We start from the raw sequence: 26,595 nt of genomic DNA on the forward strand, positions 1-26,595 counted from the left end.
GGCACATGTGATGTTAGAAGGTTACACACAAAAGAAAATAAATTATCTATCAATCCACATTTTAGGTAATAGTATCTTTCTATAAGAAAAGCAAACACACTGAAGCACAGGTCCTGTGGCTCTCCAGCACTCAGTGAGCATGCACAACCCTTCTGATTAACAGAATTGTAACACTAGAAGTCTGAAGACCACCAAAACCAGACACTTCTGTTTGAGGAAACCACCCAAATGAGGGATTCCAAGCAATGGTCCATTTTGTCCCAGTAGATGTTTCAAGCTTCTTCCTCTTCTCCAATGTGTTGTGCAGGAAAACTTGCCAGCCTCCCCTTGGCAAAGAGCACTGCACTGTGAATGGATGTTCCCCCAATATTATGTGTATTAGGCAAGCAACGAAAGAATGTCTTTGGGTCACAGAAGCATTTTCTCCCTTTAAATCTAACACAACTTGACTGAGACAGAGATGACACAGTCTTCTGGTTGAGAAGATCACCAACCATTGCTTAGTCTGCAGTCGTGACTCTTGCTTCCTGGATCAATAGGCACACCAAGTTCTCAAATGAAGAGGTGAAGAGCAGCTTGGCTTGAACAAATTCAGTAGAGAAGCCCACAAGAATAGCTTGGTTATTACCGACTGTGTTGGAAGATGCAAAGAGTAAAGGAAGAAGGCCATGAGGAAAGCATAGACTGGAAAGCAGTAAGGACATTTATCTGTCTAGGATTCCCTCCAAGCATAAGAGCAGCTGAGGAATACAAAGCTCTTATAAAGCAGAAAGGTGAAAGCTCTTGATGTCCTGATTCTATCATTTGTTCCTGTGAAGTAATTTTTTAAGTCAGAGGAGATGATTCAGGAAAAAAGAGCTTTTGAGGAGTTGTTTCTAATAACATTGTGACATCTATGAATACATATGCATTTTGGATGTATATTTTAATTTGTTTGGTTCAGTTAATGCTCTTTTGTTGGGGTGGAAGCAGAAAACTACTTCTGTTATTTAACAGGAATCTCTGTCAGGCATTCTATCCCAGACCCTGCATTTGATAAACCATCCCCAAGTTCTGAAATGAGGTCCTCTGGGTTATGCATTTTCCACAACACTGAAATGTGCACAGTATGATGGAGAAAAAGCCAGAAATATCTGTAATGGCTAATATGGAACTGTATTGATTTTGTTGGCTATATGATGCTTATTTACTTTGGTAAGCCCTGTTTGAGAACATTTTCTGCTCCTCTTGGGCTACTGGCACATTTTCTGTTTGCTACAGGAGCTAATACTGATGCGACACCGTGCGTGTGTGAATTTGTTGGTTGAGTAGGAGGGGATGCTTCATTCAAAATACAGGCTCTCCAGACCAAATTCTGCATACATTCATCTCAGTCTAAAGCCAGTGAATACACCGAAACAACCAAGTTCCACAGGACTTACAGAGAGCAACTGCGAACAGAATCTGTTCCAGTCTGTCAGGATTCACCACTATTGTCTGTTGAGAAAGCTGTAGGCGGTCTCTCCCACTCCCTGTTGATGGAAGGGGGTGGGAACACAATACCCCATGGGAATAAAAAGGCAGCTTTAAGGTGAATCGATATATGAACAGGAATTAACAGGGTGGTGGGAAGGGAATGAATCAGCTACTCCCAGTGAAGACAAAGAAATTTTTCAGACACTACCCTGGATCTCACCCACTCAGACACAGCATCTTTTCTTGGCCCCTGTGACACATTATCTCTTTCTCTCATAAAAACCTAATATTGCAGTGTCAAGAAAAACCTATAAAAATGACCCTGCCAGATCAACAACCCACACTCAACCAGTGATGTTCAGTCAGTCCGTGCATGCCAAGTCAGCCCCAGGCATCCAGAACTGTTTGTAAATGAAGCCAGAACCAGCACTAAAGTCAAGAAATTATGGAACCCAACCAAAGTTTGGGCATCTGCACTTGCAGAATCAGGGATGAATTCATGCAAGCAATGGAACATGAATATATGGTCATGGTCTCTCAGGTTTCTTCCAAGAACCACATGTATCTACCTCAGTGTTATAGTAAAAGACCCAGACTTGAAGTCCATGGAGGAAGCAGGTTTCAAAGTAGAAAAATGGAAGTTGTACACAGGCTTAGAGGGCTCTTTTGGAAAAAAAGGTCATTTGGGCTTAAAAACTGTGTAGTAAATTATCTGTTCTCCCCTTGGTGCAGGCAAGTAATTCCTCTCACTTTAATGGACAATTTTATGGCTGCTAATAACATTTGTTGCTAAAATAATGACAAGGATAATCAAATCCCATGCTTGAGGACATAAACTAATTGCTGCGGGGGTTAGCAACAAAGCCACCATCGTCATATATTGCACAGGTGTATTATGGGATAGATTTCCTTTCTCCAAAGTAAAAAGGCTTTAGTGTCTGCCAAGACAACAGATTGGATGATTGTCTGTGTTACAGAAATTGCTGGTTTGTATGCATGGGATTTAGGGAAAGAGGAGAAACTTCTTTGTTTCAGCATGACAGAATTTGTAACCCAAAACACAGGATGATCAGTGGTTGCAAGATGCGTATTGATGCCCATTCTAACAGAAATGGTCTCTTAAAGGCAAATTGAGCCTTGGCCACAATGAAGTCCACTGCCAGATAGCAAATGTTGCTGTGCACTTAGCACGGTACTCAGAAGCACCCACAGAGTGTATATTACCAGAAGCTGAGGGTTGAGAGAAGCCACAATGAACTATTCGACTTGTTTCAGGATGCTTAGATCTTCAGTCATCAGTCAGAGTTTACTCAACTCATTGGTCAGCTCCTGTATAACAGCTATCAGCCACCCACCCCTAGGAACACACAGCTTGGAGGGACCTCAACAGGTAACCTTGTCCACTCAGGTATGAGGCAGGATGACGGATATACCAAGTGTGTTGGACAACTGGTTAACCCATTCAGATAAATATCTTACTACTGGCCCTTTGAAGGTTCCTTAGATATCATGTTCTTGCTGTTTTCACTGCTGACAATGAATCCACATCTGTCATGCTGACAAGTAAACCTTTTATATATATGTAGAAAATACTCATCACTGTTCTCTTCACAACAGCATTTCACATACTCAAAGACTGTTATTAGGCCTCCCTTCAAATATTTCTTTTCAAGACTAAACATATCTGTCCACTTCAAATTGACTGCAGGTCTCTTCTTAGCATTTTGATTTTTCTCTTCTTTTCTCAAAACAGTGTGTGCCCAAAACTGGACAGGTTTCAAGCTGAAGCTTTACCCATACCAACAAAACAGAACAGCTACCTTCTGTGGCTTACATCCAACATTTGCCTGCTTTGAACATCTCACACCATAGACTCATGTTTAGACTATAAGCCACTTTACCAGCATGATATTGCAGTACTTGCATAGAGTCAGTTCATATCATTTCCCCATGTGTGCAACTGATGTTTCCTTCTGCGGTGTAGTACTTTGCACTTGGCTTTATTGAATTTCATAACACTGATTTAAGACCATTTCCCCAATTTATCAAAATCACTTTGTATTCTGTTCCAGCCCTCTGAAGCGCTAGCCACCCCTCTCACAATTAATATGTCCATTCTCTGTTCTATCAGACAAGCCATTAATGGTCTGTATGTGTTATGTCCATCAAATTTGACAGGAAACTAATCATAAATATTGTTTTTTCTCCTGTTATATGAAATTATCCAGTGGCTTATTTAGAAGGGGGCAACTGAGTCTGAATTTTCTGCCCCATTTACAACCACCTGCACAGTGTGTGTGTTTTTCATACACGCGATAAGCCCAGCCACAGTGCAACCTCTAATCCACAGCATGTGTGCATCCAGACCTTGCATCCTCATGTGGCAATTCAATCCAGGCTGTATTTTTCTACTGCAACTCAATGCTATTACAATGCCACACATGTAATAAATGATATGATCTCTTGCTCCCCCACTATCAGCTATCTATTGAAAAAAACAATCCAAAGAAGTGCAACGTGAGTTAGTCAAGAAAAATTCGTGTTTGTTCCAGCTTGTCCCTTGTTATCCCCTAGGAACTTTCATGCTGATTGTTTAACAGCTTGGTCAAATATCTTTCTGAGTATCAAATTTAGGTTGACTGAGCATTAACTCCCCATGTTCTCTCCTGTCCCTTTTTTAAAGATAGGCAGCATGTTTGTTTTTCCCTGCAACAGCCACTGGTAGAGCTGTTCAAACAGCAGCCATAAAAAACTGGTGACACTGCTGACAGTGAACAGTTGCTGCTTAGAAAAGGGGTTTGATTCTTATCCAGATATTCAGCTGGAGACAAAATTGTAGGATGCACAGATAATCCCTCAGGGAAGCAGAAACCTTCAGCAAAAAAGGACAAAATAAACTTACTTAGATACCAAGCAAGATCCAAGACAAACTTCAAACAGCCTATGTGTGTGTGTATACAGAACCATTAAAAGTAAGGGAGGGGGAGGCTAGTCCATACCTTGCCGCAAGGCAGGACATTACACACAGGCCATCTTTGGCAGATGCTTGTCTATCCTGTTTTTCAAGACCTAGCAAAGAAAAGCCCACTCCCCTGCCAGCGAATGTATTTCACAGTTTTACTGTTATCATTGCTAGAAAGATCTTTTTTTTCTCTGTGGCCACTCTTAATGCTTCCTTGATGATGTTTAATGGCACCTCATCCAAGTTCCTCAGGAGCAGACTATGGTTTTGATCAGATTTGAGAAGTTCTGCAGGCTGGATTCTTTTCAGAGCGCTCATCACCCAACCTGCAGTGAGGTTTCAGCTAGTCATCCAAATCAAACCATATATGCTCAAGAGCCAGCAATTTCTATTGTGATACCTATCGCTAGAGACTCACAGCCAAGCTTACATCCCATGCATCTACCTCTTCAGTATCACAAGCCTTTACCATGGCCCATCTTGAGAAAAGAAAAAAGTCCTGAAATCCTTAAAAAGAAATATATGTCATACCAAAATGCCAGCAGCTGACCTACCTGCACCGTAGGGACACAGACGTCAAACATCACACAACACCAATGGAGTAAAAATTAAGCTCTAGGAAAAATGATCTCTGGTGCCCATCCAACAAGTCAAACCAGAGCTGAATGCAACCCATACACATTAAGCTATCACAAGCACTGGAGTGATATGAAGGCTTCTAAATGAAATTACAATTAGGGGTGGATATTAGGGAAGAAAACAAAAATGAAGCCATTCTGAATCGTGCCTAGTGCTTCTCAGGCATTAAAAGAAACCTCTTGGATATGCAGTACATTCACTAACTGACTTGTAACACTGCTAATTTGCCTCTGTTGGCCTACACCAGTAGGTATCAGCTTCTGCAGTTTCCTCTGACTGGCAGAGTGCACTCATTAAGGCAAACACATTGCTACTAGAGCCCTAATTGTTTTGAAAATTGCCCTTTAAATAGCTGGCCTTTTACTACAAAGCAGGATGTGTTTTAAGAGCAAATCACGAGCTTAAGCCTTTGCTGCCAAAAGAGTGGCTGATCAATTATTTGTCTGTCAGACAAAAAACACCAGAAAAGAATGCAGAAGATAATAGACCACTAGTACAGACTGAACAGCTTCCATCTCCTTCCTCTTCTTGGGATGTTCGTCCCCACATGAAACAGGAAAGCAGGACAGAAACTGAACGAGAAAGTTTGAGAAAATCACTAAATTCTTAATTTATCAGTTGAAAGGTCAACTGAAGAATTCAGGTCAAATCACTGGGATTTAAAGGTGCTTCTGATGGTACAGACACAGCGTCTCTGGTTTAACTATCAGTTGCCTAAAATGAGCTTTATCTCATTTCTAACACACCTAAGTAATACTGACAAAAAGACTGCAACGATAACTCATATTTGATATCCAAGGGAATACTAGTAGATCAGGGACTATTATGGAGGATGCGTCAGAGTGATGGTGGGTAGATCCCTTCAGATGTTGGGAGAGACTCTCACTCCCCAAATATCAGTCCGCAGACTTTCACATCCCAAAATATGCTTTTCTTTTCCCTCTTTGGCAGCCTAGGGCTGCCAATTTTTTTGACAGAGTAGTATATATGTAACGATTCTCAATAATGCAGAAACGGCATCCTTTTGCTGTTTCTAGTCCTTAGCAGAAAATATTATATGCTTTATCCTGTAAGGAACCCTTCTGAAACTTCTGGTCTACCTCTGGAAGCCCAAGAAGCTCCCGAAGGCCAGAAAAAATTGTGGGATAGCACTGAGATTTCAAGTCACCTCTGCAGTATGAGGTGTTTCTCTGACGCAAGGTTGTGATAGTAAGCTTAGTCGTCTTTGTTTCATAAGACTTTTAAGATGTTTCAGATGCAGTATGAGACACAACCTGCATGCAGAGCTTTGTGGTCAGGGCTCCACATCCTTCCTGCTGCTTTTTTTTATTTCAAGTTCCCTAGTTGCCAGAGCAAAGTTAACCTAAGCACCAGACTTCAGGTATTTAGAAGTCATTACTCCCAATAACACTGTTTTGACTGAGTGAAGTCAGACCTGTTTCAACAGTGTAAACTATCAACAGTTAATAGTAACTGTTCATTAGTTCAAGTAATAGAGGCCTATACCTTTTAAACAAGAGTATTTGACACCTTTTCTTACTGTGTCTGGCCCTGAAAAGTTCCAGATGGATGTGAAATGCAGCAAAGTGACAATCCAAAACTCCAGGTGGGCACAGGTTTAGTGCAACAGTTAATTTCTGATACGGTTCCCATAGCAATGGTCTGTGATGGTTTAAACATAGGAGGAGGACATCCTCTCTAGAGGACATCGAAAGAAAAGAGGGTGGAAGAAGTAAAACATTCCACCTCCATCCAAAACATCTCAGTAATGAGTTAATCGTAGCATGAATCGGAAATTGCTGACAGTGCCAACTGCCTTGGGAGTAGATCTCTTTTATTCTACTTTCCTCTCAATATGTCAAGAATATCCCTAAATTAGGAGTCTATGAGCATTTCCTCGCAGCTAATCTCCTGCACTCTACAATTAGAGAGAGCTGCTGCAGGTTTCATTCATCAATCTGTGCCCTAAAGCTCTGTGAAATGTTCCTGGCTGGGAAAGCTCACGCAGCTAGTAAAGGGAGCGATCCTCTTCTGTGACAGGAGAGCAAGGAGACAATCAGATCTTTTAACCCCACTACTTGTCTGCTTTGCTCTGAAGCTCTTTCTTGCTGGCGCAGGGAATTGAAAGGACATCCTAAGAAGTAACAAACACATGAGTCCTTAATAGAGATATGTCTTTCACTGACATGCCCTAATCATCTCTGTAATGAAAGCAGTTAAAAGGATACTGAACCCTTTAGCCAGGTAATGACTACAGAAGCCTCTTGTGGCAATTGGCCAGATAGAGAAAAAAACTAAGAAATTTAGGAGATTCTTCCCCCAAATTCGAAAAGAAGTAAGTGTGCATTACAAGTTAAAAACATAAAAGGTATCTCAGTGGATCAGAAGAGGTTGTTAACTGTCTGGCAGCAATGAAAGAAAGCAAAAGAAAAGAAAATAAATCAACAACCACCACTAAAACAAATAAATGGAATAAAAAGCATCAGCATCCTTCCTCAGAATTACTCTTCTATCAAAGTTTAAGGTATGTAGAAGGAAGTAGTTCAGCTTTCAATTAAAACCAATACAAATCAGTACAAATGCCCAAGTCAGCACATACTGTAACTCTACAAATTCTGTTCGCTTCATTATTTAAAAGAAAATAAATCTGAAAACTGCTCTTACAGGTATTTTCCAGGAGTTGGTTTAATGCAGAATACAGCAACTTGCATTGTAGAATACATGTCAAATAATGACCTGATCCAAAACCACTGTGACTCAGAATACCCTCTTCATTATTTACATCAGGCTTTGGATCAGGCCTTAATTTTGGGGGGATTTTTTCCTCATCCATAGATCCTCCCACTTTAATCAAAGAAACTGCCGCACTACAACACCAACAATATAAATGTCACTCATCAAGTCAGAGACACATGGTAGGGAATAGGTAACTTGGGGGAAGGCTTCTTATCTATACATTTTAAAGTCAGTAGATTCCATGGACTATAATTCAGAGAAGGAAATAAATTCAAATTAATTTCCGTCGCAGCAATCTACGTCCTAGTCCATAGCTTCATTCAGAAATATCCACAAGCCAAAAAGAAGTGAATAGGCCTGTTACACACAGCAAGTAGCTGATGCAAGTCCGTAGTAACCTCTTATTTCAACTCAGAAGCAGCAAGGACTCTTACTGATTAGTTCTGCATCACCAGCAAGTGTCCTTGCTAGTATCTGTTACAGGGGAAGAGGATATTCCATGTGGCCTTCATCTAGATTCAGTCAAGTAAAATCCATAGAAACTGGGTACCTAAAAACTTAAAGGGGCCTTTGACACATAGTAGTAACAGAGGAGTAACCCAGCAATGTATACGCTCCTTCATGTAATAAAGCTCCTGATTCTGATACTATTGTATGTCAGAAGACCTAAACTGCAGGAGCTCGCTAACATCACCTTGTATTCATTACGGACCTCTGCCTTTGGTTCATCTTCACTGTTTAATCTGGCTGTAAACTACTGCCATGTGGTCTGAAAGAGAGAGAAGTGAGCTGTTTGGCAATTAGAAATAGTTCCCAACATGAATCTTCAGAAAGTCATTTTATCTTCTTCTCTCTAAATTGAGGGTAATTTTTACACAGAGGGGTTGTGAAGATGAATCACCTAATGTCAGTACAGTATTCTGAATATAAAATGCTGTGTTACTCCAGCTCAAAACCATGAGCATGGCTTTCAGCATTTATGAAGGAATATACTCCAGCATTGAAGGAATTAAGCATCTTAGCTTAAATTGCCTTCAAGGGAAGACAACAGCATTCTGGCCCTTGCTTTGTGCCAGACCAGCAGCCTCTGTGCCAAAACAAATGATGTCCAAAAGGCAAGCTCTGCATTAATCAGTTTTTCTTTAGATCAAGCCTCATTGTCCTGATGCTGTTCCCAGAGAAAGCCAAGGTGGGTTTATTCTTCTTAGTTGAAGCAGGCATAAGCCCCTAGCTAAACTCTTCCCTTATTCTTAGTCTAGAAATCCTCCTCTCCCTCCCAGTTCTGCCCTGTAAGTTTCTGCTTGACATCCTTATATCGGCAGGATCATTTTCTTCTTCAGTTCACTTCTTTCCCAGGAGGCACACCGACACCTCTAACTCGTAGCCTTACCAGTGGGTAAACACAGATACTTCCATGCTGACACTTGCAAAGGTACATAAATGGTTCTACTGCATAAAAAAACAATCAATAAGCAAAGACCATGTCATAAAGAAAATGGAATTTCAAAGATCTTTGGCTTGCTTTCTCAAGAAAACAAGCCCAGGAACTATTGTAGCTCAAGAAGTGGAAAAAGAAAGATTCAGAAAATCACAGAACATATGGCTGATAAAGACTTCAAGAGGTCAGCCAGTCCATCTTCCTCGCCAAAGGCAAATAAAGCAGCACTAACTCAACCATTCCAGACAGATTTTTTGTCTACGCTCTTTTTAAAATTCTCCAGTGATGGAGATTCCACCACCTCCTCAGGCAATCTCTCCCAGCACGCAACCACCCTGACAACTGGAAAGAGTTTCCTCTTTAGCCTAATCTAAATCTCACTTGCTTCAGTTAAAGATAAAGTTATGAATTAGTTAGGAAGAAATGAAAAAGCACCAAGTCCTAAAAAAATGCAAGACACCTATTTCTCAAGCCTGGCTACACTACAGAAAGCTGCTGACACCATCACCCAGATGAGTTCTTAGAGATTTCTCGGTGCTTCCCCAAAACTGCTTTCAGACACTTACTGGATATTGCATTTGCAGTGCCAGTAAGCCTTGCAGTGTGAAGCTGCAGCTCAGCATCAGTCTGAGCTGTATTTTCTTGCTTATCAGTGATTTTTACAAAGCTCTTGCTAATGTGCCTCTGGCAGGAATGTTACGTATCACTGCAAAACCAGTTTTCAAGAACTCCAGAACTGTTTCTATAGAGGTGTGACTAAAGTAGCCATAAAGTGCCTTCTGTGTTAGTCCCTTCTGTGTTAGCAGAACACTCTTCTGTGTATTTAGTATTTTAATCTCCATGAGATAAAGAATACAGTGTGAAAAGATCTTGCTGAATATTTCAGTTATGCAGGCAAGCAAAATCCTGTTCACAGATCATCTTGACGCAGCTCACTGAAACTCACTGCCTCCTTGCTTGGGAGATACCACCAACAGATACTCAAGACCTGTTCATCCAGTATTCTCTAGTGAAGCTGCAGATGATGTGAATGAATGGATTTGTTACTCCAGTGCATCTACAAGAGTTGGTATCACCAGAAAATCTTGCTCTCTACTTTCATCTGAATTTATTAATAAGAGTGGCTTTAATCTACTCTGCACTTGTTTGGGGATTTTTATATGAGATATGACCTTCACGGTCATGGCAAGTCATGAACACAGTAGTTAATTAACCAAAGTATTGGTATCTTCATCCTTATCTTTCTCTTTTCATGTCTTGTTGTCTTCCTTACTTTTCTTTCCATTGCCAGCTGTCCATCTGCCACGATTCCCTATTCAAAGCTTTTCAATTGACTCCCTTTAAACATGAACATCTATCAAAAACCAAGAGCAGACTCAAAAAGAACAGAGCCTGGTCTCCAAAGAGGAGCAATGCTGACAACATAATTCATACATGAAAACACTTTTTCAACACAAAATTAGAGACATTGCAACACTACCACCTTGGTATTTTTATACCCATTTTACAGAAGGCTAAAGAAAGCATAGAGAGACTTAATCCTGAAATGGATTTCAGCAAGTGTTTGTTTAGTTCATTAATGCAGGTTCAAACTCCCTTTCAGGCCACCATCTGCCAGAAGTGGTCAATCTCCTCATCTGGATGTAGACAGAACCTGAGTGTTTAGCTATTCAGTGGCCAAACAGATGTCAATAGGTGGATATTCTGTTCACCATTACAGGTATTGCACTCTATTCTTATAAAATATTAAGTCTGTGTTCACCAAGGTAGTAGAATCACTGCTTGTAGTGGGTTTGAAACTGAAAACAAAGGACTAACTCTAGAAAAAGGGACTAGGCATTCACAGCACACACCGTATTTAATTATGCTCCACTTATAGTCACTTCTCAGGAAATAAATAAATAAATAAAAATCCTCAATCTGTTTGTTGTTTCAGTTCATTTTAGGGTGACATAAACAGCTTTCAGTTCTTTACATTCTGCACAAGCCTCCAGAAATATTCAGTGTTTACTAGAGCTTGGTAGTGTTAAATCAAGTATGACTATCACCCTTTAAGGCCTAAATGATGGAGTGATATCCATACCAATAACACATTTTGACAGTGTTGACACCTGCTTACATCAAAGCAGTTTACTCACTCTTATAAACCTGTGGGAAAGGGCATTAAAACTTAATAGGAATACGAGGAATTACCTTTTATTTTCAAAAGTTGGTGTTTTCATTCATCATGTCCAGCCTCTTGATGAATTCTGTAGCATATTCCACAGCATATCTCATGAAAGATAAGCAGCTGGATGGAGAACTCGATTAAACTACTCTCTGTCATCGTATTGGCTGTGTAACTGGAAATGGTTGTGTAACTGGAAAGGGACAGGAAATTATACTACCTAACTCTGAAGGGAGAACAATCCCAAAATAAACTCAGCAACTGGGGAGAACCAAATACATCTTATTAGCTTATTTTGATCACATACAAACTTTCACAGAATTCAAACATGACCAAAACTTTGCAGAAGCTGGGTATTTTTCTTCTGCTAATGTATTTTAAGATCAGACACACTTAATGCTGTAGCAGCTGTGATTGTTAATAGTTTTTATTGGGTCAGTTAAAATAACAGCATTGCATCTGGGAAGTAGATAGAAAATGTTGTGTCCCAGGTGATAAAACCACTGTTTCCATGTAGTTCATCAGCCCTCACTTCTTTGTGTAGTAGGCAACTTGTCAAAACACCAGCAATGCCCTACCACCCTCTAATAAAAGCCAGAATAGCAGAATGGTTTGAGTTGGAAGGGATCTTAAAGCTCATCCAGTTCCAAACCAGGGACACCTTCCACTAGACAAGGCTGCTCGAAGCTCTGTCCAACCTGGACTTGAACACTGCCAGGGATGGGGCAGCCACAACTTCCCTGGCCAACCCGTGCCAGCGCCTCACCATTCTCATAGCGAAGAACTTTTTCCTAATATCTAATCTAAAACTCCTCTCTGTCAGTTTAAACCCACTCCTCCTTGTCTTATCACTACATGCTCTTGTAAAACGTCCCTATCCAGCTTTCTTGTGCCGGGGAGCCATGTGTTAGAGGAGATGTGAGAGCTGACCAAATCTCAGCGCTTCGCCTCTCACGGGATGCTTTCAATTTGCCATCCTCCCTTCCAAACAGGTCTTCAGTGATGAGTTTTCACAAGCCCCGTTCGGCCGCGGGGCGTGCTCGAGCAGGCGCAGCCCGAGCCGGCAGCGGGAACTGTCCTTTCAGCACCACGGGCCACCCTAGCCGCGAACACCCAGACTCGAACAGGTACCGGTGGCCACGGCCAGCCACAATCACCTTCAGTGCAATGAAAGCCACAGCGGTCTGAATCGATCCGATGAAGGGGTAATCGCTTCAGACATGTTGCTAGCACGGCAGCATCAAGGAGAACAATTAAGTTAGACATAAATTAGTCTGCTGCCTGTCATACGCGCATTGCTAGACCTTGTGTTCCACTGATTCTTATCACACCTCTCTGAGAAGAAGCTGTGGAGATAGATGTACTACTCTAGATTAGGCAATGAATGATTTAATTCACTCTGTTTTAAAAATCAGCCTGCGATGGTTAGTTAGATGCACTTTTGCAGGAGCACTGGTTGACTACAGCACCCTCACAAGTGCACACAACACTGCATGTGCTCCTCCAAGTATGGAAGGATGCAGAGCGAGAAGGAAATTTGCGTGAGAGCATACACACAGATTAAAATTCAGACCCACAAAAGATTAACATGAACATTTAAGATCACTGCCCTATGAATCACAGAGAAGAAATCTCTTATTTTCCAGAGAGCTTAAATATAGGAAGTAATTTCTTCCCCTCTTTGAACCAGATTATTTTAGGATAAAGAAGAAATTAAAGAACAACCTTCCATGCTCACTTTTACAGACTACCAGCAGTCAATGAGACACCATCATAAAGCTACTTTAGTACTGAAGAGATGATACACAAAATAGAAGACACAGATAGTAACTATTAATAAACTTTCAAAAGATGGATCCTCCCGGAGCAGAGTTCCCCAAATGAACAATTGTTAAGGAACATCTGTCTTTCCGCACCATTCTTTATTATCACTCTTCCTCCCAGTGGTTCCCTGTTGCTATACACATCTTAAATTTAAACAATTCTAACATCCCAAAGCGCCTCCGCCTACAGAAATACACGCCATACTCTGCACACTGAGGTGCTCCGAGCTTCCTAAACAAATCCCAGCTCTTTGCAGGAGAAAATGCTTCAGCTTCCCAAGCAAGTTGGGCTTGTTTCCAAGTACAATATAACCAAAACAGCAAACTACCCTTTCTACCTGTCACCAACTGAGCTTAAGAACATAGAAAGTGTTGAAGCCACCTCTTGGGTGGGAGTAGCAGGCATCGTGAGTACATAGGCGTGTGCGTGGAAGCCTCGTAAATCCAGAGGGGCATGACTGGACAGTACACACTCAGCACAAATACATGACAACAGACTGATGGAGGAAGAGATAATCAGTGACTAAAGGAGGAAGGGGAGTTCTTACATCTTAATGAACAGTAGGTAATCTAAGTCAGCAGCCAGTCACATTCTACTTCAACTCTGCAGCCTGTTAATACGTGTGTTTTATATCATATATCTAATAACAGAAAAGAAGAGGAAATTTATACTATCGGAAGAGGCTTTATACTATTGGATTGTCCTTCAAAGAATTTTTTTTACCATCCAGGTATAATATAATGAAGTACAAATGTAAGTAGACTCTGCTCAAAGGGTATTCCATATCATGTTCTGCTGAAAGCTATCAGTGTCTTCAGGTGGCAATGTTCAGATTTCTTGTAACAAACCCAAAACAGTAAAACGATTGAGTCCTGTACTAATAAGAGAGCTGCTGTTTCTTGTCCTGCTCCATACAATGCACTATCAAACAGCCACTGAGCTGGAGAGGTCTTTCCAGATCTCCCCAGATGCAAGGGGGTGAACACTGAGAAGTGCTGGGAGAAGAACATTATCAAATGCTTCCATCTTTGATGGATACAAAACCGCTGAGGAAGGAACCAAGCCAGAGCTGGAGTTGTGGCACAGTTCTGTGCACACACTACAGCCTCTCGTTACCCTGGTATTTATTTTTATGGCAGGGAAGCAAACTTTGTGTGAAATGCTTTGCTTTAGCTGTGGGAAGCAGAGCAGTACAAAATGACAGCCTGTGGCTGTGTCCACTGACTGTAGCCTGACTGTCCTGGGAAATGGCATGTCTGGGAAGCTGGGCAGCAAGGATGTGACAGCAGACATCATTCTACCTGTCAGACCATGTGCCCACAAACAGCAGACACAGACTGTGACCTGTTGGCACAGCCAACTCTCCAGCTGCAGTAAAAACTTCAGGAACACTCTGGGAATGCCCAGGAGAGGCCCAGTAATGGGACCACATCGGTGGGAACCCCCTCCACAGCCCTGCCCAAGACCAAAACCAAGTTTATGAAAGCAGGGCTATGCGTGGCTACACACAGGGCTTTCCCAGATGATCCAGTTCCCGTGCCCTCATCATTTCCATCCTCATCCAAGTGCCGTCTGCCTGAGTTTTCCCCGTATCTCTTTAAGCAAAGGTGCAAGGAGAAGCATGGCAACAGGGCCTCCGTCTTCCTGAGGGGAACACCCGGAGTGTCACCCTGCCACTTTCCCCCTCCTCCTTGACACCCAAGCCACAGTTAGATGGTAGCCAACTGGCCAGCACCAATGCCCCCATCCAGGCCTGCCTCACTCCTCTCTATTCCCACCCTGTGGGGGGACACAGGTTCTATCTCTAAAAGTTAGAGGTGTGGGACACTGTCAAATCCAACAAGTGCCCATGAAGAGCAATGAATTACATAACACAGGAGGGAAGCAAAAAAAACTCATCCAAGCACAGAACTCTTCCCATGCCCTCCTGCCCCCCGCCATTTCTCCCAACCAGAGGGGCTTTCACCCCAGCCCTCACCGTTGCCCCAGAGAACCTCCCGGAGGGGAGACACTCACCGATGGTCGTGATGACCGTGATGGCAAAGTAGAAAGAGCCGGCGAATTTCCACTGTACGCCGGCCCGATGTGGTTCGGACTGCATGATCACCAACTCCAGCTGCCGGTAGTCCTCGCTGGTGATGTTGTACTTTCCTTTGAGCCGGATCTCCTCGGCTTTGAGTTTCTCCTCCTCCCGCATCTCGTTGTCGGACTCCAGGGCATCAAAGACGGCAGCCCCGACCAGCAGGTAGGTGAACGTGCAGATGATGAGGGACAGGGTCCGCACGTTCTGCCTCTTCATGGCCGCCAGCAAGGGGCGAGTGAGGGGACCATGTCCCCCCCTGGCCGCCCGGGGATCCGACAGGCCGCAGCAGCCGCAGCAGCGGGGCAGCTGCCGGCGGGGCTGCCGGCGCCCGCCGCTGCCGCTGCTCCGGGGCAGCTTGTGCTGCTGCGGCGGCCGCTCTCCGCCCGCCTGCTCGGGTTCCTGGGAGGAGGAGAGGCACAGGAGGCTGCTGGAGCGCCGGGACCAAGTGCCCTGGAGCCGGGAAACTCTGCGCAGGACCTGCCCAAACCAAGCCGTCCCAGCGCGCAGGGCCATCCAGGGCACCCCCACTCCTCCCCAGCACCGCGGCCAGGGGCAGGGGGTCCCCGCCGCGGGGAGGAGGCGCCGGTCTGCGCCCCGCCGGGGAAGGACCGGCAGCCCCGAGCCGGAGTCCTGCGGCCGGCGGGTCTCCCCGCGAAGTTGGCGCGTCGACGCTGGAAGGGTCCCCCGCAGCCCGGGCAGGGCGCGGCGGGGACGTGGAGGCCGCCGCCGTCCCAAGTTTCTTCAGGCGGCGCAGGGGGGCCGGGGGGGGCCGGGCGGCGGCAGCGCGCCCATCCGCGGGGGGCCGCGCAGAGGGATGAGGGGCGGTGGGGGCCCGGGCTCCGTCCGTCGGGGGTGGCCCGCGGGGGCCCCGACCCGCCCCGGTCCCGGCTGCCTCGGGGGAGCGCCGGCCGGGCGGGTCGGGACGGGCTGAGCGCTTTATTCCTTCCGCCGCGGTGCGAGGCGTGCGGCGGCGAGCCGGGCTGCTGCAGGTGGCCGCGGTGCGGGCAGCGGAGCGGCGTCCGGTGCGGTGAGGGCGGCGGCGACGGTGTCAGGCGGCGGGCGGGGAGTTGGGAGCAGCATCCCCGGGCGCGATCGGCCGCGCCGCCGCTCCGGCGGGAGGCGGGGGAGCCGGGCCGCCGGCGTGGCCCTGGCGGCGGGGAGCCAGCGCCCCGCGGGAGGAGCGGCGCGGAGCCGCCCCGGCCGGCGGGCGGGTGATGGGGATGCGGGAGGGCAGCGAGGAGCCGGCGGCCTCCGAGGCACCTGCCCGGGGCAGCGGTGGTGGGGGCGCTGCCTCCGGCTTCGGGCTGCGGGGAGGAGAGGAGAAAAAAGCCGCCGGTTTCACCGGGGAGAGAGTGAGGAGGGGGCTCGGCCCCAGGCGGACACAAAGGCAGAGATGAGAAAGAAAAAAATAGGAGGGAAAAGAAAAAAAAAAAAAAAAAAAAACGAAAAAAAGAAGGGGGGTGGGGAAAGGTACTTTTGCGGCTGGTCCCCCGGCGCTCGGGGCTGGGGCTGCTTTATTTCGGATGATTTTAGAACAAAGCCGTTAAGAAAAAGAGCGGCCGTCCTCCTCCTCCTCCTCCTCCCGAGCTCTTGACATCATCTCGGGGAGAACCGAGCCCGCGCCCCTCGGTCATCGCCTGCCCGTGTCTGTGTGTGTGTGAGTGTGTCTCTGTGTGTGTGTGTGTCTGTGTGTCTGTGTGTGAGTGTGTGCGCTCCGGCGCGGGAGGCGGGAGCTGCCCCGGCCGCGGGGACCGCGTTAACCCCGTCGGCGCCGCCCCGCCTGGGAGAAGCCGCGGAGCGCCCCCGGCGCGGCTGTTTCCCTCCTCCCCCCTGCTTGGCCACGCCCCAGCCTCGGAGAGGGGCCGGGCGGCGGCGGGGAGGGATCGTGGCGGCTCCGCAGGGACGGCGCGGAGCCGGGGAACGGGACAGGTGCGGGAGCGGAGGGCACAGGGCGGGGATGCGCCTCAGGGAGCGCCAACACCGCCCGCCGGAACAGGCACGGCGGCACCGTACGGGGATCGACCGAAGGCAGCGCAGAGCACGGCCACACACCGCAGTGACACACACTGTGGACCATGGGCACACACACCGCAGTGACACACACCGTGGGCCACGGGCACACACACTGCAGTGACACACAACATGGACCATGGACACACACCGTGGACCACGGGCACACACACCGCAGTGACACACACCGTGGACCACGGGCACACACACTGCAGTGACACACAACATGGACCATGGACACACACCGTGGACCACGAGCACACACACCGCAGTGACACACACCGTGGACCACGGGCACACACACTGCAGTGACACACACCGTGGACCATGGACACACACACTGCAGTGACACACAACATGGACCATGGACACACACCGTGGACCATGGGCACACACACCGCAGTGACACACACCGTGGACACACACCATGGACCACGGGCACACACACTGCAGTGACACACACCATGGACCATGGGCACACACACTGCAGTGACACACAACATGGACCATGGGCACACACACTGCAGTGACACACAACATGGACCATGGACACACACCGTGGACCACGAGCACACACACCGCAGTGACACACACCGTGGACCACGGGCACACACACTGCAGTGACACACACCGTGGACCATGGACACACACTGCAGGACAAGACACACACCGTGGACCATGGGCACACACACCGCAGTGACACACACCGTGGACACACACCATGGACCACGGGCACACACACTGCAGTGACACACAACGTGGACCATGGACACACACACCGCAGTGACACACACCGTGCAGACACACCATGGACCATGGGCACACACACTGCAGTGACACACACCGTGGACACACACCATGGACCACGGGCACACACACTGCAGTGACACACACCATGGACCATGGGCACACACACTGCAGTGACACACACCGTGGACACACACCATGGACCATGGGCACACACACTGCAGTGACACACAACATGGACACACACCATGGACCATGGGCACACACACTGCAGTGACACACACCATGGACACACACCGTGGACCATGGGCACACACAGTGCAGTGACACACACCGTGGACACACACCATGGACCACGGGCACACACACTGCAGTGACACACACCATGGACACACACCGTTGACCATGGGCACACACACTGCAGTGACACACACCGTGGACACACACCATGGACCACGGGCACACACACCGCAGTGACACACACCGTGGACACACACCATGGACCACGGGCCCACACACCGCAGTGACACACACCATGGACACACACCGTTGACCATGGGCACACACACTGCAGTGACACACACCGTGGACACACACCATGTACCACGGGCACACGCACTGCAGTGACACACACTATGGACACACACCATGGACCATGGGAACACACACTGCAGTGACACACACCATGGACGACGGGCACACACACCGCAGTGACACACACCGTGGACACACACCATGGACCACGGGCACACGCACTGCAGTGACACACACTATGGACACACACCATGGACCATGGGAACACACACTGCAGTGACACACACTATGGACACACACCATGGACCATGGGCACACACACTGCAGTGACACACACCATGGACCACGGGCACACACACTGCAGTGACACACACCATGGACCACGGGCACACACACTGCAGTGACACACACCATGGACCATGGACACGCACCATGGACCATGGGCACACACACTGCAGTGACACACACCATGGACCATGGACATGCACGATGGACCATGGGCGCACACACTGCAGTGACACACACCATGGACACACACCATGGACCACGGGCACACGCACTGCAGTGACACACACCATGGACCATGGGCACACACACTGCCGTGACACACACCGTGGACACACACCATGGACCACGGGCACACACACTGCAGTGACACACACCATGGACCATGGGCGCACACACTGCCGTGACACACACCATGGACACACACCATGGACCACGGGCACACACACTGCAGTGACACACACCATGGACCATGGGCACACACACTGCAGTGACACACACCATGGACCATGGACACACACCACAGACCATGGGCACACACTGCAGTGGCACACACCATGGACCATGGGCACACACACTGCAGTGACAGACATCACAGACCATGAGCACACACTATGGACCACGGCCACACACACTGCAGTGACAGACGTCAGAAAACATAGGCACACACCATGGACCACAGCCATACGCACCACAGTGATATACATCATAGAGCACGGCCATACACCATGGTTACACACACCGCAGTTACACACAGCACAGACCATGGCTACACACTGGAGACCAAGGCTACACACACTACAGTGACACAGACCATGGCCACAGACACCACAGCTACACACACCACAGTTACACACACGTTACACACACCAGTTACACACACCACAGTTACACACACCACAGTTACACACACCAGTTACACAGACACACACACCACAGCCGTACATATCACAGTCCTGCAGCTACACATACCATGGCCGTACACACGATAGGCCATGGCCACACACACCACAGTTATACCACTGCTGAACAAACTACAGCCACACAGATCACAGCCACACACCACAGTTCCATGCATGCACATACATCCCTTTTATGTATACGCGGCCTCAGGCTGTGCCAGGGGATGTTTAGATTGGACATTAGGAAACATTTATACACCAGGAGGGTGCTCAGGCATTGGAACAGGCTGCCCAGGGCAGTGGTGGAATCACCGTCCTGGAAGTGTTCAAAGACCATGTTGATGAGGCTGTTAGTGGTGTGGTTTAGTGGTGGATTTGGCAGTGCCTGGGTCACCGTTGGACTTCATGATCTAAAAGGTCTTTTCCAACCTAGCTGATTCTATGATCCACACCACTATGGCTATACCCACTACAGCTCCACACACAGTCCTATGCACACTGAGTTTCACGCACCACAGCCCTCATGCACACACATAGCCACACACACCACAGCCTCTCATCATGCCCTCACTGCTCAATGTATGCAGAGTTCCACACATCACAGCCCCATGCACACTGACCTCCAAACACCACAGCCCCACACATCACAGCTCCCCAAACCAGCCCTACACACCACAACCTACCACAGTCCTTGTCCAAACACAGGACAGCATCAGACCCACCAAAGCCCACCACACAACACATAGCCATACATGTACCGCCCAGCCAGCCACAGCCCTTTGCGTACCACCCCCCTCCCACACAACCACACAGCCCCTTCCCCAACCACAGCATAACCTCCCCTAGCACAGGTACACACAGCACCATGTTCACACACACAGTGCCACATTCCCAGTGGCTCAGACGCACCAGCGCCATTGTCTTCTGAGCCACCACCCTGCTGCAGGGGCTGCAGTCCTCATGGCTTCTCCTTGCCCATGGTGAGCCCCATGCCATCCCTCGCATCCTGTCCTGCTCCTCTTGGCTCTCCTCTCTCCCACTTCACTGCTGGATTTCCAGCTACCACAGAAGCCTGGGGCTGCTTTCATGTACGCCCCGAGAAAGGGCTGTCCCTTCTGGTGTCAACATGGTAGCTGTAGGCCTCCTCCTGTGTTGGAGCTGGTGTTTTCAACCTTACTCAACTTCTGTGAGCCTCAGGTGATGTTCCGTCATTTTAGGTCTTTCTCTAATTCTAGGACCCCAGGGCTCGTTACTGTCAGCCTCCATCCAATCCAATACTGCCATTCATCCTCCATCCTTAAAATCAGCTCCATCTGTCTCACTCCTGACTGCACATTGTCCAAGGCCTTTGGATACCCTTCCTGAGATGGAAACAGATTTGCAGTGCATTGCAAATGGACTGAATCTGTGGGTTGAGAAGGCAGTCTCCGAGATTGAAGCCCTCTGAAAGGTGTGCCTCAGGCTGAGCAGACAAAACAGGTCACAAAGCCCTTTGTGAAATTGTCGGACACAGGGAGGAGGAGGAATTAATTTCATTAATTCAGCAAACAAGATTTCACCCAGGGCAAATTCCGCATGACATCACCTGAACATTACCAGAATCATTGCAGCACCACATGGAGCAGGAAGGTCTTGCCTGCCAGGGGAAGCCTGTACATAGCAGCAACAGGGGAAAGGAGGGGAAAAGAAGGAGAAAAGAGGAAATATCTGTTTTTGATCACCTCCTTAAAAATAGAAGTCTGGTTACCGTTGCCCATTTCTGATTCCCCAAGGGAGAGCAGGAGAAGAAGAAGAATCTATAAATAGTTTGCAACACAGAGAATCCTATAGCAAAGTTGCTGGGAAGGATCAATATCATCATTCAAGGAGGGCTCCAAATTACATCTCAGGGGAGGGAGGTGCTGAACAGAATTGATAAATGAGTTGCAAATGCTGTGTGTGTTGTGTCTATCTAATTAACAGAGGGTGACTGGGATCAATAGCAACGAAGGAGCTGGGCTAAAAATAGCACTCAGGCAGGGATTGCAACCTGCGGGCAGCAGCTTGCATGGAAATATCTCCTGGGGTAATTAACCTTTAGCTGGAAAATGGTTAGTGTGGGGTAAAAGCAGGGCAGCTGGGAAAGGATGGGGTCTCAGTGGGACTTAAGGGCACAGTGTACTGTGACTGTCATGGATGGTACAGGGGCTGCTGCCTTCCTCTGATCAGACTGCAGTGTCAGGCTGCAGATTGATGTAGTGCTTGCTGGAGAAAAATCTGAGTATTAGCATTTTGCTGGGGTTGTAGAACAGGAAATATTTGTAGTTCTGTGTACTTGCAGAGGTTTCAACATTGCTCAGAGAAAAATCACACTCAGTTTTTAAACATCTATTTACATCTACATCCTGCCTTTTTGCTGACCTTGTTGCTGAGAAAATACTCACCTGTCTGAGGACCAGTCTTCATGCATCCAGGCTCACCAGCACAAGCCTCTGTTTGAACCACAGAGCAAATAATGCCCAAAGAGAAGTCATTCAATCCTTCCATCAACAAGAGTCAGGCAAACTTCAGGGAGAAGGATTCACATTGGACAGGATGATCAATGGCTCTGCTGCAGTGTCAGGCTGAGCTGGCATCACTCGAGAGAGAGACAGAGACACAAGCACCCAGAAGCAGAAAGTTCATTGTGAGCCTGAGTGTAGGATTGGGACCCACGGTGTATAGCATGACTGAAAGAAAAGGAAATTGTAAAGATGAAGAATCTAGAAAATACCTCATTGTAAAGCTGGCGTGGAAAGGATTGGAGGGGTAAAGGATGAGTGAAAAGCTTTTCTCTCTTTAAAATAGATGGAAATGGCTAAAAAAATCTTTTATGTCCAAAGGTTTTCTCCATGAGGTAAAAATAAAATAAATTCTTTTATTCTGTTGTAGGTGTGGCTACTGAAGGAGTGAAGCTTGTTTAGTCACCAAAAGGAGGGTTAACTCAAAGTGTCAGCATATGTCTTGGCTCCTCTTGGTTTAGTTTAGCTTGAGGAAGAGTAAGCAGGTTGTAAAATAGCCCTGATGTGTGTAGTGGTTGCCCTGGCTGCCAGCAGCTGTGCTAACCCAGCGTTTCACCTACTCTCTCCACAAAAAGCCAACAGGAATTAGAAGTCTCCCACGTTCAAGGTAAGAGCGTGTGGGTGCTGTTGTATTATAGCAGCTCTCACATTTTACCTTGAATTCACTCTGCAGCGAAGGCAAGAGCTAGTTTCAAGGTAACTGGTTCCTGAGTCGCTTCTGTGAACCTGTCCAGTCACTCCTGTTGACCTGCCAGAGGTGCTCCTTGGTAGAGATCTAATGCCTCTCTCTGTGCAAGAAGGGGTTGGACCCATGAACCGTCTTCCAGCTGAACCATGGGAGTCACAACAAAGCAGGTAAGGGAAAAAAGCCTCCAAATCAGAAAAATAACCAAAACCCATGAACAAGACTAGAAGGAAGAAGGGCTTGATATTACATGTATAAATATATATATAATATGAGAAAAATGAATAAACCTATTTATTTTTCTACAGAGGTTATCAGGAAACTATTTTGTTTCTCTTGAAACAGTGGCACGAGGATGGTCAGAATGGCAGTTCTTGTCCAGGGCGAAGGTTCATTTAGCCCAAAAGTCTCTTTCCCACAGAGTCTGTAGCAGACATGAGGGAGAAATACAAACAGAACACGTATGTGTGATTCTTTTTCCAGCTCCTTAGATACCCTCCCAACCTCAGACTATTTTGATTCAGGGTTTTTTCTCAGCCTGTTAGTTGTTCTGTTTAGTGACCCATGATGGATCTTCCTCCCAAGCACTTGTCCTCTCTCTTCCCAAATACAGCTAAAATGTTTGTATACTCAGCAAAAATTTTCATCCTCCCTGAAGGAGGAGTTCAACAGAGCTGTTACTCAGAGCAGGAATAGCACTCCCATTTAATTTTTCAGACCAGGTTTCCTTCAATGTTCCCCATCCCCTGTGCTGCAAGAGGGAACAAACTGTGCGGTTTCTCCATGCCAGTCATGGAGACTTCGAATTTCAAGAAGGTGGCCCCATTTTTTATCCACTGTCCCTCCCATGGAGGGGTGTAACAAGACAGCTCCATGTGGCTTCCCCATATGTCTGCCATGGCAATAAGAGGAAGAGGCTTCTCTTACTGCATACAGAGGAAGGCAGAGGTGTATCACTGGCTCACCTTGCCCTATAAAGTGTCTATCCCTTTGGGGTTTTCTTTGAATTACTACAATGAAAGTACCATGTGAGGGACTGTCCTGTCCAGGGCCACATGCCCAAGGAAAGCAGCACTTACCAGTACCTAATGGGTGTTGGAATTTGCTGTGGATATTCTTTTAAGTGACAATAGGCAATTATTTGTGGAAGGTGGTCACATAGAAGGAGTGGTTGTAGCCATGCTGTTTACATGAGAGGAGTGCCTCAGATCTGTAGCAGTTCTCCATCCCTAGCAGTGTTCAAGGACAAATTGGATGGGGCTTTGAGCAACCTGGTCCTAGTGGAAGGTGTCCCTGCCCATGGCAGGTTGTTGGAACTTGATGGTTTTTAAGGTCCCTTCCAATCCAAACCAGTCTGGGATTCTATAATTCAAACAGCCAGCAAGGTTGGCAGAGCATAAGAAAAACACTGCAATTTCAGGGATTAAGAATAGCTCTCCAGAGGTCCCTCAAAAAATTCTTCCCTGTAAGTCTACAAAACTCATTCATGAAATGATCTGACCATGAATGAAGACTGTCCTTCATAATGCAGCTGCAGCACGGAGGTAAACATTGCCATTTTAAGAACTGGCTTAGTTTAAAAATGCCTGACTCAAAGCCTACCATAGCTGTGTCAGCTCTGAGGGCCTTTGGATCAGGGTGTTACCAAGATGAAAAGGTAATCACAAGTACTAGAGATTTCATTGTAAGGAGCCAAACTTCCTTTAGTTTTACAAGCTCCCTTCATGTCTTTTCCTTCTGCCAGCCATGTGCATTTCTGTAGTCATGGACTATGGACTTATCTGGCTGACCATGAGAGGAAGCTGAGCCTGAGTTACTAGATGAGTATACCAGTGTTCTTAGAGCAGCAGCACAGGAAAATGATGGAGGAGGGAAACTTCTCCTTGCAGCTCTCATTTTATTATTTATACCTTTTCCCCATTGATGTTCCAAGGAGAGCAACTTCTATTGGGCACACTCAGGAGGGTCTCAAATGAGTCAACAGCATTCCCTTCCTCAAGCAGTGTTTAAGCAGAAGAAGGTAGAACAGGGGGACTGGTGCTTTAAGTCTTGCCTCCATCCACCTTGTGCCTGCAACATGACAGTCCTCTTGAAAGTTATCAGCAGTGACAGAAAACATGCACGAAAAGTCTCATTGACTTAGGGAGAGGGTGCTTGTGTGAAGCAAGCTCACATGTGGGAGAAAGAATAACAGGATCAGACCTACGCTCCGTATTTTTCCCCACACTCATTTCTTTTTACAGGGAATTCACAAATCTTAAATCCACCTAAGTGGCAGGAATGTGAGCATCTGGTCCAACCGAAATAGTCTCTTCTGTTCTATTTTTATATTCATGTATCATTTTTATTCTGCAGAGCTTGTGCATGGCAGAAGGGGTGAATTCACTTCTCAGTGTGCAAGCCAAAGGTCTCTTCCAGAACTGCTGCGAAGGATTTGGAAGGTGTTTCACTCAAACACAGAATTTATATATAGGCACAGTGCTTTCATTAAACATGACCAGCTAAGGGGACAGCATCACTCGCTGACAGTAATGTATGCACGTCTTGAAGGCACATTATAGAGGAACAGGCTGCCTTGGAGAAATTAATACAGCAAAGGTGTTGATTATTGATGCGTTTGTTGCTGAACCGACTCCGCCTTAGTCTCCTGAGCCAGTGTGACTTCCAGATCTATTTCTAGATCACCAAATGCTCACAGTGTGACTGGCACTTCTGCATTTACTGCAGCTGATGCCTCAATGTAATATTTGATGCATACTTTAGATCATTACCTTGCATACCAAAACTGCCACTGAATGAGTCTTCAAAGAGAATCCTGGCAAAGTAGAAAGGAAGATCCTTGTACTGGTACATCCTCCTCCATTATCACCAAAGGTAACTGAGCTGCAAAGATACAGAGCACTGGGAGACACATCTTCCTGTAGCAATGGGTACTATGTTTTGATGCAACAGCTTCTGAATGAACCTGTGGAAGCGTGTGTTTTGTTAAAAGTACCACTGAAGAAGGAAATTAATTGCTTAGGGGGTTTTCTGGCTAGTGAAGTAAGCTGCAACTGTTACTAATGGAATGCCACTGTAAAGGGAAGATAGGAGCTATCATGAATATTTGACATTGTCCTGTCCAGAAGAAAAGACTCCATATTGTTTGTGATATTTAAAATAAGGCTGAATAAAATGTGCTGATTTACCTTACTTCTCTGTGTTGACTGCTTCAGCAGCAGGACCTAGCTTTTGTCTCCTTTGACTAAATGGTTGATGTATACATATCCTTTTTATTTGGAAGAGATTGAGTGGGCTCTTCCACAGCTTCTTCTATTTTTTTTCCCTGTTTAAGGACTCATGAATGCACTCACCCTTCAGATACTTCCGTAATTTTCAGAGTGCATTTTGTTCTAGCATGCATTTTTTTCTGGCCTCTATTCTCATCATTTATGACCCAACTGCATCTCAGTAATGGAAAAACTTTTCCAACCAGCGTTTTTCTCCTGCATATACCATTTTTTGAGTAGGGAATAGAGAGATTCACCAAAACTACAAAGAAGCCTATGGCAAATGGGTTATCCAGCTCCAGCCTTAGTCTGGATTGTT

At 46.6% G+C, this 26,595-nt stretch overlaps 1 protein-coding gene and 1 long non-coding RNA gene across 2 annotated transcripts in view; one reads left to right on the top strand and one right to left on the bottom strand.

The window, feature by feature from the left end:
* The window catches only part of KCNK9 (potassium two pore domain channel subfamily K member 9), an 80,467-nt gene extending 64,420 nt beyond the window's left edge, over positions 1-16,047 (bottom strand). Inside the window, exon 1 of the mRNA XM_061374157.1 lies at positions 15,238-16,047. Coding sequence (XP_061230141.1) covers positions 15,238-15,817 — 580 coding nt within the window. The 5' untranslated portion in view covers positions 15,818-16,047. The remainder of the gene's footprint in view (positions 1-15,237) is intronic.
* Positions 16,048-16,133: 86 nt separating this feature from the next.
* On the top strand, positions 16,134-26,199 carry LOC133223465 (uncharacterized). The gene is made up of 2 exons (XR_009728583.1): positions 16,134-16,331; positions 25,363-26,199. It is a non-coding gene; the product is annotated as an uncharacterized LOC133223465 (long non-coding RNA).
* Positions 26,200-26,595: the final 396 nt, after the last annotated feature.

The sequence above is a fragment of the Neopsephotus bourkii genome, unplaced genomic scaffold (genome assembly GCF_033783945.1).
Source record: "Neopsephotus bourkii isolate Nb327-2 ecotype Australia unplaced genomic scaffold, CSIRO-AGI_Nbou_v1 NB_1637, whole genome shotgun sequence".
Classification (NCBI taxonomy): domain Eukaryota; kingdom Metazoa; phylum Chordata; class Aves; order Psittaciformes; family Psittacidae; genus Neopsephotus; species Neopsephotus bourkii.